The 19,554-nt window shown below is 34.8% G+C and overlaps 4 protein-coding genes across 4 annotated transcripts; all 4 read right to left on the reverse strand.

Annotated features, from left to right (window-relative positions):
• Window positions 1-1,862: 1,862 nt before the first annotated feature.
• LOC104900115 (hypothetical protein) lies at window positions 1,863-4,751 on the reverse strand. Its single transcript, XM_010687461.4, has 4 exons — window positions 4,609-4,751; window positions 3,169-4,321; window positions 3,029-3,072; window positions 1,863-2,906 (listed from the first exon to the last, which is right to left on the reverse strand). The coding sequence occupies exons 2-4, from the start codon at window positions 4,282-4,284 to the stop codon at window positions 2,078-2,080; spliced, it is 1,989 nt and encodes a 662-aa protein (XP_010685763.2). The 5' UTR covers window positions 4,285-4,321; window positions 4,609-4,751; the 3' UTR covers window positions 1,863-2,077.
• A 9,914-nt stretch (window positions 4,752-14,665) lies between these two features.
• On the reverse strand, window positions 14,666-15,250 carry LOC130589580 (uncharacterized). The gene is made up of 3 exons (XM_057390891.1): window positions 14,954-15,250; window positions 14,816-14,869; window positions 14,666-14,737 (listed from the first exon to the last, which is right to left on the reverse strand). The coding sequence occupies exons 1-3, from the start codon at window positions 15,248-15,250 to the stop codon at window positions 14,666-14,668; spliced, it is 423 nt and encodes a 140-aa protein (XP_057246874.1).
• Window positions 15,251-15,264: 14 nt separating this feature from the next.
• On the reverse strand, window positions 15,265-16,158 carry LOC130589581 (uncharacterized). Its single transcript, XM_057390892.1, has one exon. The coding sequence runs from the start codon at window positions 16,156-16,158 to the stop codon at window positions 15,265-15,267; it is 894 nt and encodes a 297-aa protein (XP_057246875.1).
• Window positions 16,159-18,208: 2,050 nt separating this feature from the next.
• On the reverse strand, window positions 18,209-19,186 carry LOC130589604 (uncharacterized). Its single transcript, XM_057390960.1, has 2 exons — window positions 19,031-19,186; window positions 18,209-18,720 (listed from the first exon to the last, which is right to left on the reverse strand). The coding sequence occupies exons 1-2, from the start codon at window positions 19,034-19,036 to the stop codon at window positions 18,271-18,273; spliced, it is 456 nt and encodes a 151-aa protein (XP_057246943.1). The 5' UTR covers window positions 19,037-19,186; the 3' UTR covers window positions 18,209-18,270.
• Between the last annotated feature and the right edge of the window lie 368 nt (window positions 19,187-19,554).

Genomic DNA, 19,554 nt, shown 5'->3' on the forward strand with positions numbered 1-19,554 from the left:
CACTCCCCATCGCACAAGACAAAAGTTATTCGGCCTGGACTTTTTCTAATTAATGTTTATGTTACTTTGTTTTTACGCGTTATGCTAGTTTTTCATACTGCCTGTTGTTTCTTCTTTCTATTTAGTTTGGTTGTATTGTCATTAGGTTGTACTCCCGATTTTCATTAATGCAAATTTCCTTGATGTCAAAAAAAAAAAAAAAAAAAAAAAAAAAAATCTTGCACCCTTACCCAATACCCACATCCAACCCTCATGAGAAATGGAAATAAGTCTTGAGAGGTGCTAGTCAATCGTTTTCAACCACAAATCTACTTCAGTCCCTCGATCTCATTAAAAGTGGCAGTATTCACCATATTTTTCCAAGTTTCTTGTTGCATAGAGTATGTTTTCACACCTATTATATTTATATCTAGAAGTTTCTAAGTTTTGATCAAAGTGGTCCCAAATGTTTTTAGTTTCTTTTCACTCTTCATTTCAAGATAAGTTATGAAAATTGGATGACTTGTGAACTAAAGCAATTAAGAGGATAAAACTACATAAATTGACTTTAACAAGTTTTAAAAGTTCTACACATCTTGAAGAAAGCTCATTAGCTCAAGATATATTAAAAAATAATCAAAGTCCTGTCTTTGACACCTCTGATGCAGTTATGTTCTATGTTACACTAGTACAAGCTAAATCTACAAGATATGTCTATAGATAGACTTCAATGAAAACAATACTATTATATCGAGAGATATGTTCAAAACTGATCAAAGTCAAAACATATTGAATGATTCTAACTCACTGTCATAAAACAGCATGAAGCATGCTGTTTTGCAAGTTGACCTTAATTTCTGGATATAGGTTTTGAAATATGAAATATGCCCGCGTCTTATAATATAGTACTTGCTTTCCATTTTAGTTGTCCCAAAATAATGTTATTCTTGTTTCTAATTTTTTATTCCATATTTTTCGTTGATGTGTCTAAAAAAATCATGCAACTATCATTTAGTTGTTACTTGAAAATAGCTTTTTTCTTTGTTTATTGAACTTAAAGGTAAAAAATATATCCTGTTTTCACACCTCTGTGACAAATATGTTACTTGGTAAAAAATAAACAAAATTCGCAATTAATATCATAGCAAAACAATTTCCACCAAAGCTAAGAGATTTTGGGGAAAATATCAAACCACACAATTTCACTAATGTCTCGTCTACCAATCAAATAGACTGTATACTCCCTCCGCTTTTTTTTATTTGCTACATTTTCCAAAAAAGGTTGCTTTTTTTATTTGCTACATTTCCTTATTAGAAGACTTGACCCACCAAAAAGTAATAATAGTATTATATTTGTTTCTCCTCTTTTTCCACCAAAAAGTAATATTTTTTCCCTTTTCCCACCCTATTTAATGTTAAAAGGGTCAAAAAGTACACTAAAAAGGAATGAAAATGACATCTCCTAAATTCTTATGTAAACTCAAATGTAGCAAATAAAAAAAAGGCGAAGGGAGTAGTATTTTCCGCTCTATCAGCATGAAAAAATAAAAAGCATTGAAGGAAGATCGAGTTTTCTTCACAGCCTTCTAAAAGAAGAAGATAGGTGCAAAACCCACACCATAACATTCTTCACCACTTGCTCTGAATCACTTTCCAGCACTATGTTACTGGAACCAAGCCTACCAGCAACCACCACACCAAAAAGCAGTGCAACACCTTAAGCGAATGTAGGATCTTAGTGTGCAGTACTTCAACAATATTATAAAACTAACCAACACAATGAATTTAGGATACTACAAGAAAAACCCAAATATTCGAAAGGTCTTCGAGAATAAGAAATTTTTGCTTATTAAGGAATATCAAATATTCAAACGTAAGAACACTTTCAAATGCCACAAAAACATTCTATATTCATGCATCAAAATTACAAAGGGATAATTAGTAATGTGTGGTACATATATATGTAGCTAGTTTTGGTTAAATCTCTCCAACTCCAGTTCCAACCTAAAAGATATCCCAAAAGAAATGAATACTAACACAAATAGTTTCGAGTGATTAGATAATCAGCCTCACTTATCCAGGTTAAAGAGATAAGTCATCAGCCCCATTCCACAAATACAGTTACGCCACAGCTTGGTCCTTCAATTATTTGAGGTGCTGAATGAATTCTAGGCTCTCTCGACTCTTGGGGCTTGAATATTGTCTTACCCTTCAATAACTCTTTTTTATCTAACTCTTTTTTATCTGGAAACACTATATGAAGGTCGAATTTCACTACAAATACATCATCAAATGCAACAGAAACTACAGATTTTGACAACGGTACATCAACACCATCACATAACTCTACAAACTCTGTTTTTCCCTTTCTAAAAAGCACGCTTTGATAGGACTTTCTCTCATAAACAGTTGAGTATTTGTGTCCATCATACTTAGCCCAAATCTTCCCACGAACTTGACAAGCACGACCATCTTTGGACTTAAAAGAAACATTTACCTTTGCCTGCACAGCATCCGAGAACATCATGTAATGTATGGCTGCAAAACCATCATTACCCCGAACAACTGAGCAAAGACGCCTATCATACCAACGTTCAGCACTACAGACGTTCCATGACATATCCCCTTTGCTAATCATACGACCTTGACCATCCTTTAGGTCAAGTGTCACAGCAAAGAATGCACCCATATAACAACGACGAGTATCTACCAACGATATCGTTTCATGAGGATGTAAGAAGGCAGAATTATCCTTTTGTCTATCAAATATATCATATTCGCCCATTACATCAAAGGACATTATTTTACCATAAAGAAGCAAAGGGCCATCAAGTTTGTTATTCTCATCAACATAAGGACATGCAGAGATGGAGAAAAGCTCCACAAGGGGTGAGAAGCGAGATAAGGGTAAACGAATGGGATCAATCCTGAATCATCAAAAGTTTGCGAACATTAACCTCCTTTCGAACAAACAATCCTTATATATATATATATAGATAGATGGACATGTTTTTGGGATTGAATGGAATAGGGTAAGAGAGCCACATACCTGTCAATGCTCATGTCTGACACTGGATGTTCAACATAATGGGGCTGTAACAAATGAAAAAACCACAATCAGGTCCAATGAAAAAGAAAGAAAAAAAAAACAGGAAGAGGTTGTAGTGGCAACAAAAAAGAGGCACCTACCCGAAGCCTCTTTTCTTGACACCAATGTCGTATTTCTTCATTTTCTGGGATGTTTTCGCTTCCACTTTCTGCACTGATTTTTCCACACTCCACAATGCTAGTTTCATTTCTCTCTAAGAATTCATCCATTTCCTCCCCAAACATACTACTGTTTTCGCTATCAGAGATGCCTACATTTTCTGCACAAAGTTTTGAGTCTCCTTCATCTTCAGGCTTAAAATCATAATCCCACATAACATTTTCAGGAACCACAAAATTAATATGCTCCATAGTCACATTCACTAGGATGCGCCATTTTTGCCCCACAATTTCCTTCTTATCCAGGGTAGTGTTGTCAGAAGGTCCAAATTCCAAACCATTTTCATCACTACTCTCAATTATCTCATCATTAATCTCCAACTTAGCATGAATTTGAAACGGGGAATAGGCTGGCACAGGGAAGCAAGACTTACAACACAGCTCAGTAGAAGCCAGCATAGTTGTATCAGAATGTCTGTTATCAAAAAGCACACGTGAAATAGACCGATTCCAGAACTTACTAGTAGCAGAAATTGTACCACTCACAAAAGCATGTAGGTCATCCTCTTCTTTGATTTTAACAACTCTACACTCCACAAAAGCAAAAACTGCATATCGGAATATGGTGTAGCACACATTGACGATTCCAACCCCTTGAATGTCTAGAGCTAAGCATTGTTCTTCATCGAAAACAACCTTGCTGCTGAAATCCAAAAATAAACTTTCATCCATGATTACAGTTTTTCGATTCCTGTCCTCAAGATACACTTTTAGAAAGAAATGTTTTGGTAGCACATGAGGGCGGTTAAGTTTTGATTTTCCCAGTATTATCTTCAAGAAATCATCAGGAGGACAGAAAGACACTACATCATCACTGCACTCTTGGTCTAAGAGTGATAATTCATGACCATTATCATCAATAAGTTTGACATGACAATAAAATTTAACATGATCAAACTTCTTGAACGTGTCACTGTGTATGCTAACAGAGGACAAATCAAACAAAGGTGTTGCTTTGTCAGCCCGATAAGAAACATATGGTTCAGTATCCTTCTCATCTTCTGAGGACTCAAACGAGAAGGAATTGGCTTCCTCCATAGTTGTCACTAATTTAAATGGGGTGTTGGAGTTTATCCTGCAATTTCAGAAGCAAGCCCAATGAATTCAAAGTACAAAATCTATCTTTTTAAGAGAACTAAAATTCAGATGATTTAGGATGGAATGCAGAAAAGTTTCTTTATTTATCTGCAATCATAATAATCACTCATCATTCATCAAATATATCATTTTGATTCAATAAAATTCGTCAGTTATCTTGCTTCTTCACAACAAATCAAACAAACTCAGAGGAAAAACTAGAGCAATTCCACACCAAAATCCGCAACAAAACAAGTACATTCATCTAAGGAACAAAACAGGAACCTGGAACGAGCTTCTGCAATTCGAGCTTTGGAATTAGCGTATGAGTGACGAATTTGCGTATGACTTATGAGAGGTTCTAGTGGTTCTAAAGGAATTGAATTTGCGTATTAGTTGCAGAGTTGGGCACCGGCACCGTCACCGTGAGCGTCTTTTGGAGTGTGACTCGTCTATAGGTTATAGTTATACTATAGGTGATCATGGGCCGGGCCGGGCCGGACCGCGGTCAAAAAAGTTTGTCCGGGACTAAATTTTGGGTCTTTTTTGTGTCCAAAGCCCGTTATTTCGGGCTTAAATTAGCAGGCTTTGGCGGGCCAAAACGGGCGGGGCCCAAAAAATAGACTAAAAAGTTGTTTTTGGCTTGCCTAAAGCCCGCCCAAAGCAAAAAAAATACGGCCGGGGCTGAAAAATTTCTTACCAAAACCCGGCCAAAAAACGGGTGGGTCGAAAAATTCTGCCCGAAACCCGGCCAAAATACTTATACCTATGTAGTTTAAGATTTTTTTATGCAACCTGAAAATTTAACATGAATTCACGATATTGTATATCAAGGATTTGTTAGGACTCTAAATATTATCATATAAATAGGATTATTACTCCTAGCCTATTCTTTTCATCTTATTTTCAGTTCAGTTACAATCAGTTGGATTCATGCTCTGTTTGGTATGTGTAAAATATTTTCCATGAAAATTGATTTTCCTTTTCCTCTCATTTTCTGTTGTTTGGTATGTTAAGTAGTGACAAGTTTTCTATCAAAGTAGCTATAGGTGAAAATTATTTTCCTTTAAAAAAAGGGGGAAACACATTTTTCTATCAAAGTTGTTTGGTATTATTATTATTATTATTATTATTATTATTATTATTATTATTATTATTATTATTATTATTATTATTATTATTATTATTATTATTATTATTATTATTATTATTATTATTATTATTATTATTATTATTATTATTATAATCTACTATCTACTAGAAGTTGTTGTGCTCTAAGCATATTAGCAAGACTTACAAATATTTCTCTACTTAGCCGAAGTTGTTCTTTACACAAGTTATGATGGTCTGTTAACAATCAAGATCATATGTATGAAATGATGCCACGATTCCTCCCCAGAATGCAAAGGCATTTGTTCAACTTGGGTTGTCAATCTTCTAAACTTATGCAATGTTATACGCGTCAAACTTTGTTGCACCAAATCTGCATCCATTCTACATAGGCACATATACATTTAATGCAATTTGATTTAGACAAACATATAAAATACGATAATAACTAAAAGTTCCACAATAAGTTTCACATGTAAAATACGATAATAACTATAAGTTCCACAATAAGTTCCATATATAAAAGTGAAAGTATTGGGTCAGACCGTCTGACCCAACATTTTCCGTCGGACGAAGCCGCGAGAACGGCGCCGCTGCTCCTTCTTCATCTTCTTCCTCCCCTGCCGCCGCCGCCGCCGGTGAAAACCCAAAACTGAGCACAACCCCCCAAAAAAAAGTAAGCCCACTATAAAAGCAAACCATTCATCATCATCCATTTTCATTCATCTTCCATCACACTCAAAATTCTTACACATACATACATACAATTTTTCCAGAAAATATAAATTTCATTTAGGAGAAAGAAAGGTGCAGCAGGAAGAAAGGGTGGAGGTCCTAGAAATTTGATCGAAGTTGATGAAATTTTGCCGCAAAGTATCGGTTTTTTTTTGGCAATAAGCAAGAGAAGAGAAGTTTTGAATTTGAAGAAACTGAGGGGTTTTTTTAGATGATTTATGTGAAATCTTCTTTTCAGAAATATTTAGAGGTAAGTTACTTTCATTTAGAGGTAAGTTACTTTCATTTAGACCTAAGTTACTTTCATTTAGACCTAAGTTACTTTTAGTTAGACCTAAGTTACTTTCATTTAGACATAAGTTATATATACTTTCATTTAGACCTAACTTACTTTCATTTAGACCTAAGTTACTTTCAGTTAGACCTAAGTTACTTTCAATTAGACCTAAGTTACTTTTATTTAGACCTAAGTTACTTTCATTTAGAGGTAACTTACTTTCATTTAGACCTAACTTACTTTCATTTAGACCTAAGTTACTTTCATTTAGAGGTAACTTACTTTCATTTAGACTAACTGAAAAAAATGAAGACTAACTGAAAACACATTAGGACTAACTGAAAAAAAATGAAGACTAACTGAAAAAAAATTAAGACTAACTGAAAAAAAATTGAAACCAACTGAATTGTTTTTGAAACCAACTGAAAAAAAAATTGAAACTATCTGAAAGTCGTCCGACCAAAGATTATGGTCGGACGAGTCCGACACAATACGTTCTCCATATAAAACCATCATAAACATAAAATAACTAAAAGTTCTTAATTTAAAAGCAATCCACCATAAAGTCACACAATTTTAATTAGATTATCCTTATTCGCAACCATCTCAGTCATGAAACATATTATTATCATCCATAGGCATATCTGGCCTATAGACATAATCATTTGAAAGTGTACAATGCTTCCTCAAGAAATGAAGTTTGCCATCATCATTATGCAAATAGACGAAAACATATTATATTATTAAAAATACGGTTTTTTCACCAGGTACCCTTATGGTTTATTAATATTCACCAGGTACCCTCGCGTTTTCCAATATTCACCAGGTACCCTTGAGGTTTGGTAAAAATTCCTGAAATGCCCTTGTCGTTAAGTTTCCGTCAACTTTGCTAGGTTTCCGTCCAAAGCATTCATATTAACCCAAATTAACTCAAACTAACCCTAATCATACTCTAATTAATCCGAATTAACTCTAATTAACCCTAAAATCCTAACCCAACCCCCACCCAACCCCAACCCCACCTGCCCCCCATGCAACCCAGCGCAGCCCCCCTCCCCTCCCTTTCCCCCTCCGTCGCACAACCCCATCCTTCTCCCCCTCCGTCGCGCAGCCCCCCTCCCTCTCCCCCTCCCTCGCGCAGCTCCCCTCATTCTCCCCCTCTGTCGTAGCCCTTCTCCCCCTCCCTTTCTCCCTCCGCCACGCAGCCCTCTTGGAAATTCTCAATGTCTATCGCATTTAAAGGCTTGAAAACACTGATTTCGGTGGTTGAGTCAGAGATTTCGTGGTTTTCTGAAGGTGAGGAAGCAATTGATGAGATTGAAAATGGAGGTTTGAAAAACAAAAATGGTGTAGTGGAGTTTGAGTTGAAGGAGGGGGGTTGCGTCGCGGAGGGGGAGAGGCTGCGCCACGGAGGAGGAGAAGGAGAGGGGGAGGGAGGGGGAAGGGGGATGTGTGGGTTCTATTAGGGGGGAGGAGGAGCCTGCATGGCTGCTGCAGGGGAGAGGGAGTGGCTCCGCGGCGGGTGGAGGAGGGGGGAGAGGCTGTGCGACGGGTGGGTGTGGGGGTGGGGGAGGGGGGCTGCTGGTGGGTGGGTGGGGGCTGGGGTGGTGGGTGGGTGGGGGAGTGGGTGGTGGGAGGGTTAGGGGTTAAGGGTTAGAAATTAAGGATAATTATGTTTTTTAAGGGTCATATTTAACGGAAAGATGACGGTAGGGTCATGTTTGATGATTTTTCAAAACCACAAGGAAACTTGGTGAATTTTGGAAAATGCGAGGGTACCCGGTGAATATTATGAAACCTCAGGGGTACCTGGTGAACAAACCGTTAAAAATATTATTATCATCAATTATATTATATTATATTATATTATATTATATTATATTATATTATATTATATTATATTATATTATATTATATTATATTATATTATATTATATTATATTATATTATATTATATTATATATATTATATTATATTATATTATATTATATTATATTATATTTTATATTATATATATTATATTATATTATATTATACTATACTATACTATACTATACTATACTATACTATACTATACTATACTATACTATACTATACTATACTATACTATACTATACTATACTACTATACTATACTATACTATACTATACTATACTTACTATACTATACTATACTATACTATACTATACTATACTATACTATACTATACTATATTATATTATATTATATTATATTATATATATTATATTATATTATATTATATTATATTATATTATATTATATTATATTATATTATATTATATTATATTATATTATATTATATTATATTATATTATATTATATTATATTATATTATATTATATATATTATATTATATTATATTATATTATATTATATTATATTATATTATACTATACTACCTCCGTTTCCTAAAGATCTTTCTTGTTACTGTTACTACAAATACCAATGAGAATTAACTTGTGTGGAGTGGGTAAAGTAGGAGATAATGGAGTTAAGATAAAGAAACAAATAAAAAGAGGTTAAACTAGGAGAGAGAAAGGGAGTAAAATTGAATTAATAATGTAATGGTGGACAATATGATAGGGACATGAGAGGTAAAAAGGGAAAAAAAAATTCCAAATAATGAACAAAGTAAAAGAGGGAAGATCTTTTGGAAACGCACTTAAACGGAAAGAGGGAAGATCTTTAAGAAACGGAGGGAATATTATATTATATTATATCATATTTTTTAAATTAATATTGTTATACAGTTATAGCGTGAGAGAGAATGAGAGGAGCGAGAGAGAAAGAGAGAGGAGAGAGGAATGATTGAATGAAATTTCAAGCCTTGGCCCTATCGCGATCCCGGCACGTATTTTTATTTTTTTAAAGCTGATTTTTTTAAAAAAAAAAATTAGGAATACAGCTGTAGCTAATGTACCCCGTCACGGACATTGAATCTTGGAAAGAATTGAACACACACAAAGTGACAAACTTGCATATGCTTTTCTTGGAATTATATTTACTTTGTGGAACATTTAATATATAGTTTGAAACTAAAATTATGGTTGATCCTTTTATGAACGGGTTGAATGAGTGCTGAAAACAGACACCTAGCCCGTTGAACACCTATAACTGAGATAAGTCCGCCAATGTCTTAATCTTCTCTTATATACCAAATCTTTATCTATCTCATCTCTCCATTATCTCTAATATATAAAAAATATATCTATCAATAATATAATAATAATAATAATAATTTTTTCATATAATATCCATACATACATATATTATAAAATTAAATTTTCTATAAAAATTATGTAAAAGCCAAAAAAGAAAATTATGCGCGATTCAGACTGAAAATCAAAATTTCAAAAAATGCGGACCAAAAAATTTTTTCGGTTTGGACCAAAAATCAAATATTCAAAAAACTTTGACCTACTTAGGACCCTAATATGTAGGTTCGCTTTTAGGCTCCAAATATCACAAACGAGTCTGTTCAATTTATTTAATGATGAAGAAACAACAGTTGAAAAGTGATATTTGAAGACACTTGAAAATATAAGACTCTTACCACAAAGTGGAGGTACATTAATTAATGATAAAAATGGCATGTTCCGTGATAAAAATTATTTTTTTGTCTTTAGGATAAATGGTAGTTATAAAGATGTTAATTTTTTTAGTTCAAAGACTTAACATTTATTTTGAGTATGGGTTTTGGTTAAAAATAGTTCAATCAATTTCGTAAATTGTGATGTTAGCGATTCTAAGGAAATTAGTCTTGAATACAAGTAAGTTCTTCTAGATCACCATGGTGTTGTTCCGGTAAAATGTTGTTGTTTTGATGGTAAGGTGGGTCGAAATGTGATATTGACGGTTTTGTATATGTTGATGTTTGGGAATATATTTGAAAAGCAATATACATAGGAATCTATATGTGCCCATTTTGCAGAAGCGGCATGATTCACCTTAATTGCCGATAAAGTTGATAATTCAATGGAGTCCGACGTTACTATTTCTTTAGGGACAAATGATTTGGGAACAAATATCATAAAGTATTTCACTAATTGGGACGCCGTTACATCTCAGAGTTGAGGAGTAGAGAGTTGGATGGTTCGAATGTGATATAAGTAGGTTAGCAAAATTAGGGATAACCAATGTTGTCGAGGCATCTATTATCTTTAACCATATCAACATATTGCTTATGGTAAAAGATGGAAGTTATCAACATATTGCTTATGGTAAAAGATGGAAGTAGGATGGAAAGACGTATCAAAATCCAAAATGACAATCGGAAGCAATTAGCCGATTTTGGAAAAAGTAAGTTTTGTTTTAATTGTTTGAAAGTTAATACTGTAAATTTTATTTTAACATATCTAATTTTTGTTCCTTTAATAATTGATAGTGGCTGTTTTTAAGAAAATTAAAAAGAGTCGGGGTGGGTGGAAAAGTGAAAATATTCGAGCTTTGACGAGGGAAGAATTGTTGATCGTCAATCGATATTACACAATCTCATAAGTACGGGCAGAAGCAAAGGTATTTAATTAAATTTATTTAAAATAAACTAAAGTTAAATATACAATAACCATTTTATTACTTTTTCTTAATTATATTATTTTTAGATGTTTGGAGATGTCTTGCACGTGCTTTGGACTATTTGGAGATTAAAGGAGGACATATTAGTAAGTGTATCATCGAGAACACGGACATCAATTTAATACTTCTGAACCAAATCTGTCTTTTTGCTATGATGAAAAGGTAGTTTCTGATTTAGTATTATTATTGTTAAATATGATTAATTGTTATATGGAGTATGGACTAACGTATTAGTTTTTTTTGTTCAGGCTATGTGTACCGTCTACCTGAGAAATTGTTGAGTGATCCCATTAACTTAAAGTCACGCGGCCCTATTGATGTGTAACTGACCTTTGTTTTATATATGATCAATTCTAATGTGTATTTGATCTTTGTTTGGTAGGACTTGGTATCAAAATTGTAAAAATGACAATACTTTCTTAAGTAATTGCAGGAGCTCAATTATCTCTAATATATAAAAATATAGCTATTAATAATATAATAATAATAATTTTTTATATAATATCCATACATAAAAATATTTTAAAATTAAATTTTCTATAAAAAGTATGTAAAAGCCGAAAAAGAAAATTATTCGCGATTTAGACTGAAAATCAAAATTTCAAAAATTACGGACCAAATATTTTTTCGGTCTGGACCAAAAATCAAATATTCAAAAACTTGGACCTACTTAGGACCCTAATATAGGTTCGCTTTTAGGCTCCAAAATATCATAAACAAGTCTGTTCAATTTATTTAATGATGAAGAAACAACAGTTGAATAGAGATATTTGAAGACACTTGAAAATATAAGACTTTTACCACAAAGTGGAGGTACAATAATTAATGATAAAAATGGCATGTTCCGTGATAAAAATTATTTTTTTGTCTTTAGGATAAATGTTAGTTATAAAGATGTTGATTTTTTTAGTTCAAAGACTTAACATTTATTTTGAGTATGTGTTTTGGTTAAAAATAGTTCATCAATCAATTTGGTAGATTGTGATGTTAGCGACTCTAAGGAAATTAGTCTTGAATACAACAAAGTTCTTCTGGATCACCATGGTGTTGTTCCGGTAAAATGTCGTTGTTTTGATGGTAAGTTGGGTCCAAATGTGATATTGACGGTTTTGTATATGTTGATGTTTGAGAATATATTTGAAAAACAATATGCATAGGAGTCTATATGTGCCCATTTTGCGGAAGCGGCATGATTCACCTTAATTGCCGATAAAGTTGCTAATTCAATGGATTCCGACTTTACTATTTCTTTAGGGACAAATGATTTGGGAACAAATATCATAAAGTACTTCACTAATTGGGACGCCGTTACATCTCAGAGTTGAGGAGTAGAGAGTTGGATGGTTCGAATGTGATAGAAGTAGGTTAGCAAAATTAGGGATAACCAATGTTGTCGAGGCATCTATTATCTTTAACCATATCAACATATTGCTTATGGAAAAAGATGGAAGTAGGATGGAAAGACGTATCAAAATCTAAAATGACAATCGGAAGCAATTAGCCGATTTTGGAAAAAGTAAGTTTTGTTTTAATTGTTTGAAAGTTAATACTGTAAATTTTATTTTAACATATCTAATTTTACAATCTCATAAGTACAGGCAGAAGGAAAGGTATTTAATTAAATTTATTTAAAATAAATAAAGTTAAATATACAATAACCATTTTATTACTTTTTATTAATTATATTATTTTTAGATGTTTGGAGATGTCTTGCACGTGCTTTGGACTCTTTGGAGATTAAAGGAGGGCATATTAGTAAGTGTATCATCGAGAACACGAACATTAATTTAATACTTCTGAACCAGATCTGTCTTTTTGCTATGATGGCAAAAGTAGTTTCTGATTTAGTATTATTATTGTTAAGTATGATTAATTGTTATATTGAATATGGACTAACGTATTAGTTTTTCTTTGTTCAGGCGATGTGTACCGTCTATCTGAGAAATTATTGAGGGATCCCATTAACTTATAGTCGCGGGGCCCTATTGATGTGTAACTGACCTTTGTTTTATATATGATCAATTCTAATGTGTATTTGATCTTTGTTTTGTAGGACTTGGTATCAAAATTGTAAAAATGACAATACTTTCTTAAGTAATTGCAGGAGCTCAATTATCTCTAATATATAAATATATAGCTATTAATAATATAATAATAATAATTTTTTATATAATATTCATACATAAAAATATTTTAAAATTAAATTTTCTATAAAAAGTATGTAAAAGCCAAAAAAGAAAATTATTCGCGATTTAGACTGAAAATCAAAATTTCAAAAAATTCGGACCAAATATTTTTTTGGTCTGGACCAAAAATCAAATATTCAAAAAACTTGGACCTACTTAGTACCCTAATATGTAGGTTCGCTTTTAGGCTCCAAAATATCATAAACGAGTCTGTTCAATTTATTTAAGGAAAAATTCCCTAGAATAAGTCAACCTTTGGCCGGTCTTCTATAATTAAGTCTAACTTTTCGAAACTCCTAATTAAGTTTAATTTGTAACCTCATTAACTTTACTTAGGTTGCATTAAGTTTTAACCTGCAACAGTAGGTAATTGCAAGTTTTAAGGTGACGTGGCAATGACCGTTGGGATATTTTAATTAAGACCTAATTTTTTTTTTTACCATTCTTTTCTTCCTATTCTCTTCTTATCCCATATAACGCTTCTCTCTCCTCTTTCCTCTGAAAATTTACCCCATCTCTTTCATCTCTTCTTTCGTTCATTCATCCTCCATCAAAATTCACCCTTTTTTTTCTGCAGCAAGATGTCAGCAAGGAAAGCTACTTCCTTTGGCTCTGGTTCGTCGTCAACCTCAAGGAGGGGAATCGTGAAGTTAAATGTAATTGTGGGAATTATGCTGTGATTAGAACTGTGAAGAACGGCCCAAACTCAGGTTCCAAATTTTATGGGTGCCCTCTATGGCCTGTAAGTTCAATTGCATTAGGTTGTTAGTTTTTTTTAGGATTTTTTGTCAAAGTTTAAGGATTTTTCTAAGCATTGGTATGTGTTGTTATTTGTTTGGTTTTTAGGATACAAAAGTGACATGTTCAAGTTGATTGATGGTACTAATGCAATTGAGGAACTTCAAATTCAATTGTTTGAGAAGGACACCACCATAGCAGAGATGGAGGTGGTTATGAAGTTTAATGATGATAAGATCAAGAAACTGCAAAGGAAGAAAGGGAGTTTGGAAGAAGAAGTTCGTGCATTGAGGGATGAACTAAGCCAATCTAGAGTTGACATTATGAAAGCTAAGACAGACAGGAAAAATTTACAGCTGGCCCTAATTGTTGTTTGTGTTTTGTTCATTAGTATGTACTGTGTTAAGTAGACAATATCATGGGAAACATTCCTTATGATGATGATGTATTGTATGAAATGATGATGTTATTTATGCTATGTTTGGATTGAATGATATGAGAAAATTTGAATTTTGGCTTCATTTCAATTGTTGCTAAAAATAGAGTACATCAACAACTCAAGTTTGTGCTCAAAAAACATAGGGTAAGCAGCCAAATACATAGGGCACCTTGCCAAGTAAATGTTTTCACAAAAAGGAACAACACCAAAACACCATACATAGGGTAATTACTGTTTAGTTTCACACAAAAACACATTAATCTACTGAGTTGGATTCATAACAGAAGAAGCTTGATTTGATTGTGGATCTTGAGTTACTCTTTCACCAATGACCTGTATTTTACAGAGGGAATAACAATGAGAATTTGAAGAGAAAAAAATGACTGAAAAGATGTGACATTATAAACTTACATGAGATATAGGATTTCCATCAGCACTAAATAAAACACCCACACCAACAGGAATCTGCACAAAAAAAAAGTTTGTTATTAGTGAGTTTATTGTTTGCTAATGACTGATCTAAAAGATTGCTAAAAAACATGTTCATACCTGATTTCTTCCCCTCCCCCTACCTCTCCCTCTCCCTCTTCCAGTTCCTATTGCACCCCTGCCAGCCCCTACAACACCTAAGACACCCCTGCCAGCAACTGGACCACCTAACACACCTCTGCCACCCCTGCCAGCAACTGCACCACCTAAGACACCCCTGCCAACCCCTGCAACAGCATGAACACCCCTGCCAACCACTTCACCACCAGGAGCACCCCTACCTCTTGCTCTCCCAGATCCACTTGAACTTCCCCTACCAGTTGCTTCACTTCTAGATCCCCTTCCCCCTAAAATCATCCTTCCTCCCCTGCCTAGCTGTGTTGGTTGAGCTGAAACTGAGTGATGTAGGGGTGTTGGTTGAGCACCATTGTTGGGTGTAGCAGTGCTGGTTTGGTCTCCTTCCTGGGCCTGCCCCTGGCCTTCTTAGGTGCAGGTTCAGATGGTTGTATTACACCTTTTTGTGGACAACCTCTTTTATTGTGGCCTTTGGTTTTGCACAAAGTGCATGTCATTTCCATGCCATGTCTGGATAGTGTCCCTGACCTCTTTGGATCCTCAAATGGGTCTCTTATTCTGCTTTTTCTAGGCCTACCAGGCCCCACTTTGATGGGAGGGGGATCTATCTTCATTTCTATTCTTGGCCAATGCCTCTCTCCTTCAATTGGAGGTATTGACCCAGCATATGATTTCAAATACACTTCAGTTTTGTAGCACTCATCTACATAAGCCTCTGCTTCATGGTTAAGGAAGAATATGCATGCCAAAGCATGGCAGCAGGGAATTCCCATCATATCCCACTTCTTGCAAGTACATGTCTTTGCATCTAAGTCCACAATCAGTTGGTCCAAATAGTATCTCACATTAAAAATGTGTTCTGTTGATGGGAGAACATCACAGTTTGATGCCTTTGCTTTCTCTTTGTCTAATATAGACTGAATCCTAGGGCACAATCCAGAATTCTGCTTCTCCATTTCCTTTCTCTTGTTGACCAATCTTTGCATGAGTGCAACTCTTATGTCCTCCATCATGTAAATCAAATGCTTAGTCCTAGCATTGATTATATATCCATTAAAAGTTTCAGCCATGTTATTAGTGATGGCATCACTTTTAATGGATGTGTTCATGAAGGCTCGACAAAAAACCTTTGGATTATAGGCCTTGAAAGCATGGGCAGCATCAGCATTTACCTCCTCAAGCTCAGCCATACATCATTATAGTCAGCTAGACTATATGCTTTGGCTATCTTCCAGAACATGAGTTTCATCTCATCTCCCCTAAAGTTTTTATGCCAGTGGGCAAAAACATGACGAGCACAATGTCTGTGCTCTGCCTTAGGGAGAACGATGCCACTGCATTTAGGATAGCCTGAAATATGCAAATATGTGTGTTACATAAATAATTGAGTGACCTATATATTCTGCAGTAGGTGTATATATGCATATATATGTGTGTGTATGTTCAACTAACATAATTATGTAGGTGTATATGTGTATAGATGCAAACATGAATATAGAAGAAACATATGTGAACATAACTGAATATTATGCAACAGTAGGTTAATATTATGCAACATAAAAGTGATGCCATCACTAATAACATGGTGCTCATGATAGCAATGATAGTTGTAAGATTAAACAACAGTAGGTTAATCATCATCTAACAAGTGTTTATTAAACAACAGTAGGAAGAAATGATAGTTCTAAGATGAAATTAATACCTGGTGCTCATCTGAAATGATAGCAATTCCAGTGCCATCTCCCAGTTGCAAACAAGTTTGTAGGTGGAGGAAAAACCACTCCCATGACAGTTGTTTTCCCCTTCAACTGCTGCCACAGCAATTGGGAACATTTGCTCATTAGCATCCCTCCCTACAGCTGCAATAATCTGACCCCCCAAGAAGGTCTTTAAGAAAGCAGCATCTACACATATCACCTTCCTGCAACCTTCCCTCCACCCTTTTTGAAGTCCTTCAAAACAGCAGAACAACCTTTGAAATACTGGAGGGTTAGCTTGTTTGGATCCATCAGTTACCAACTCCACAACTGTACCAGGGCTTGAAGACTTCAAGGCTGCCATGTACCTTCCTACCTTCAGGTAATAGTCTTGCATAGATCCATGCAACATCTTGTGTGCTGCATACTTAACTTTATATGCAAATGTTTTTGTAACCAATACCTTGTATGCCCTTTTTACAGTTTCAATGATGTCCTTGGCAGGCCAATGTGGCCTTGCCTTGAATACTTCTAACATTTCCCTAGCTACCCAAGTTGTCTTTAACTGCCTGTTTTTTTTCATGTTTCTATGGCAGTGGTGCACCCCAACTACTTTCCTGACCATGAAAGTGGCTTTGTGTGAATGCCAAGATGCATACAAGTAGAATGGACAACTTTTATCACAAGTGACTCCAACCTCCTGCCTCCTAGCTTTGTTGCTTATTGTGACAATGACATTTCTTCCTTGCATGATTGCATACTTAGCCACAGATTCTTGAAATCATCTCTTGTTGTAAACCTCTGGCCTACTTTCCATCAAACTTAGTGAAATCGGTTTCTGGACCAACTAGCATCCCTCTTCTTGACCTCCTGCCACCCTCATTCTCATCACCACTGTCTGGGGGTGTTTCACAGTCATCCTAACTATCATAATACTCACTTTCATACCCTGTGCCTACATCTACTCTAGGTGGATCTCTCACTGGTGGTGTTTGTGTATTTAAATTCCCCTCAGCAGCTTCTTTTTGCAATTGTTGGGCAATGTGCAACAAGTTACTTGTGCAAGTTCTCACCCTTTCTCTAGCTTGTGCAAACTCCTCATCACTATTATCAGATTCCCCAACCAAACCTTGGTCACCAGCTAAGTCTTCAACCTCATCATCATCAGCATCTAACTCTTCCTCAGTCAGTTCATCATCAAATTCATCATCACTTGCACCACTTTATCCCCAACTAGGTTTTTTTCAGCAATATACAGAGGGTCATCCTCATCCTCACTAGACTGACTTATCAGGTCACTGTACCTAAGAGGGCTTTCTGGTCCGGGATCAATCCATTCATAATTTTTCAGAAAATCATCTTCAATTGGTTGTTTTTGTGCAGTAAAGAAATGGTCTTTTCTTTGCCTTTAGCTTTGTGAATAGGGTTTGTTGGAGCTGCTTGTTTGCCTACATCAGTTTCTATGGAGGTGTTTTGTGTTTTTTTAAGGTTTGAATCTGTGGCTGAGGTGTCCACAAAAGGGTTGCTTTGACTTTGTGGCAGTCTGGCTTTTTGAGGAGCTGGTTTTTTCAATAGCAGGTGGTTCTATTGGGCCAATAACACAATTCAGCCTTGGCTTGACCTAGTTGGTACATCAGTTTTTGGGCCTCTTCTAGGTGTTAATTTCTGGGTCCTATTGGGTGGTGGGCTATTTGATGTCACTTTTAGCTTTGTAGGACTAGGCATTCCTACATGTTTCACATAAACATCAAGGCTCCTGTTTTTAATAGCTAATTGACCCATTTCAAACACCCCTGCATCATTCTCAACACACCTCAATCCTTCCATCAATGTCTTACCATCAAGCTTGTAGTACACCTTATCAACTTCACTGTAATTACCAGACTTACAAGCTAATTCATGAACTCCCCAGAAACACATTTCATCTGGGTTCACCTGAAAGGTCCTACCTTGACCCCCTAAATACACCAATTCCCCATTTTTCACAACCTGGAACTTCCCACCATGCCAATACCTCAATGTCACATTTTCAAATTGATTATTTGTCATTGTGCCCTAAAAAATTGTATTTCAATTTCAGATGATTAACAATAAAATTTCACAAACTACAAAAAAATGAGACCACCCACACATATTTATCACAATCCGCAAACAAAATTTACACAAAACAAGCATCCCTCCCGTAATTTTCCCACATTTCACAAACCCTCAAAGAAATTATGAAAATTTTGAACTTTGCACTATAAATCAACAATTTTTTTAACTTCCCGCAACAACAATTAAAGGATGATAAGCTACAACAATTTTTACAACTTCACTTTGTCTCTTTGAAATTATGAAAAAAAAAGGTGAAAAAAAAGCTTACCTGCATGTCGCTGGACCTTCCTGCTGAAGAGACAAATAAAGGAAGATGAATGTTGGTGTTCTTCAATTCTTTCGCATTTCACTGGAACAGAGTAGTAGTAGAGGGAAGAAGATGATGATGAAGAGAAGTTGAAGAGAGAGAAATGAGAGAGTTCCTTCTGAAAGTGAGGAGAGAGAATTCTTTCTTTCTCTTCTTTTTTCATTTCTTTTCTCATTAAAAAAGTCAAAATGTCAACCTTATGTTTTTTTTACCAGTTAAACAGGTTAAGAGTAAAATAACCTAAGTAAAGTTAATGAGGTTACAAATTAAACTTAATTAGGAGTTTCGAAAAGTTAGACTTAATTATAGAAGACCGGCCAAAGGTTGACTTATTCTAGGGAATTTTTCCTTTATTTAATGATGAAGAAACACTAGTTGAATAGAGATATTTGAAGACACTTGAAAATATAAGACTATTACTACAAAGGGGAGGTACACTAATTAATGATAAAAATGTCATGTTCTGTGATAAAAATTATTTTTTT

The sequence above is a fragment of the Beta vulgaris genome, chromosome 7 (assembly GCF_026745355.1).
Source record: "Beta vulgaris subsp. vulgaris cultivar EL10 chromosome 7, EL10.2, whole genome shotgun sequence".
Classification (NCBI taxonomy): Eukaryota; Viridiplantae; Streptophyta; class Magnoliopsida; order Caryophyllales; family Amaranthaceae; genus Beta; species Beta vulgaris.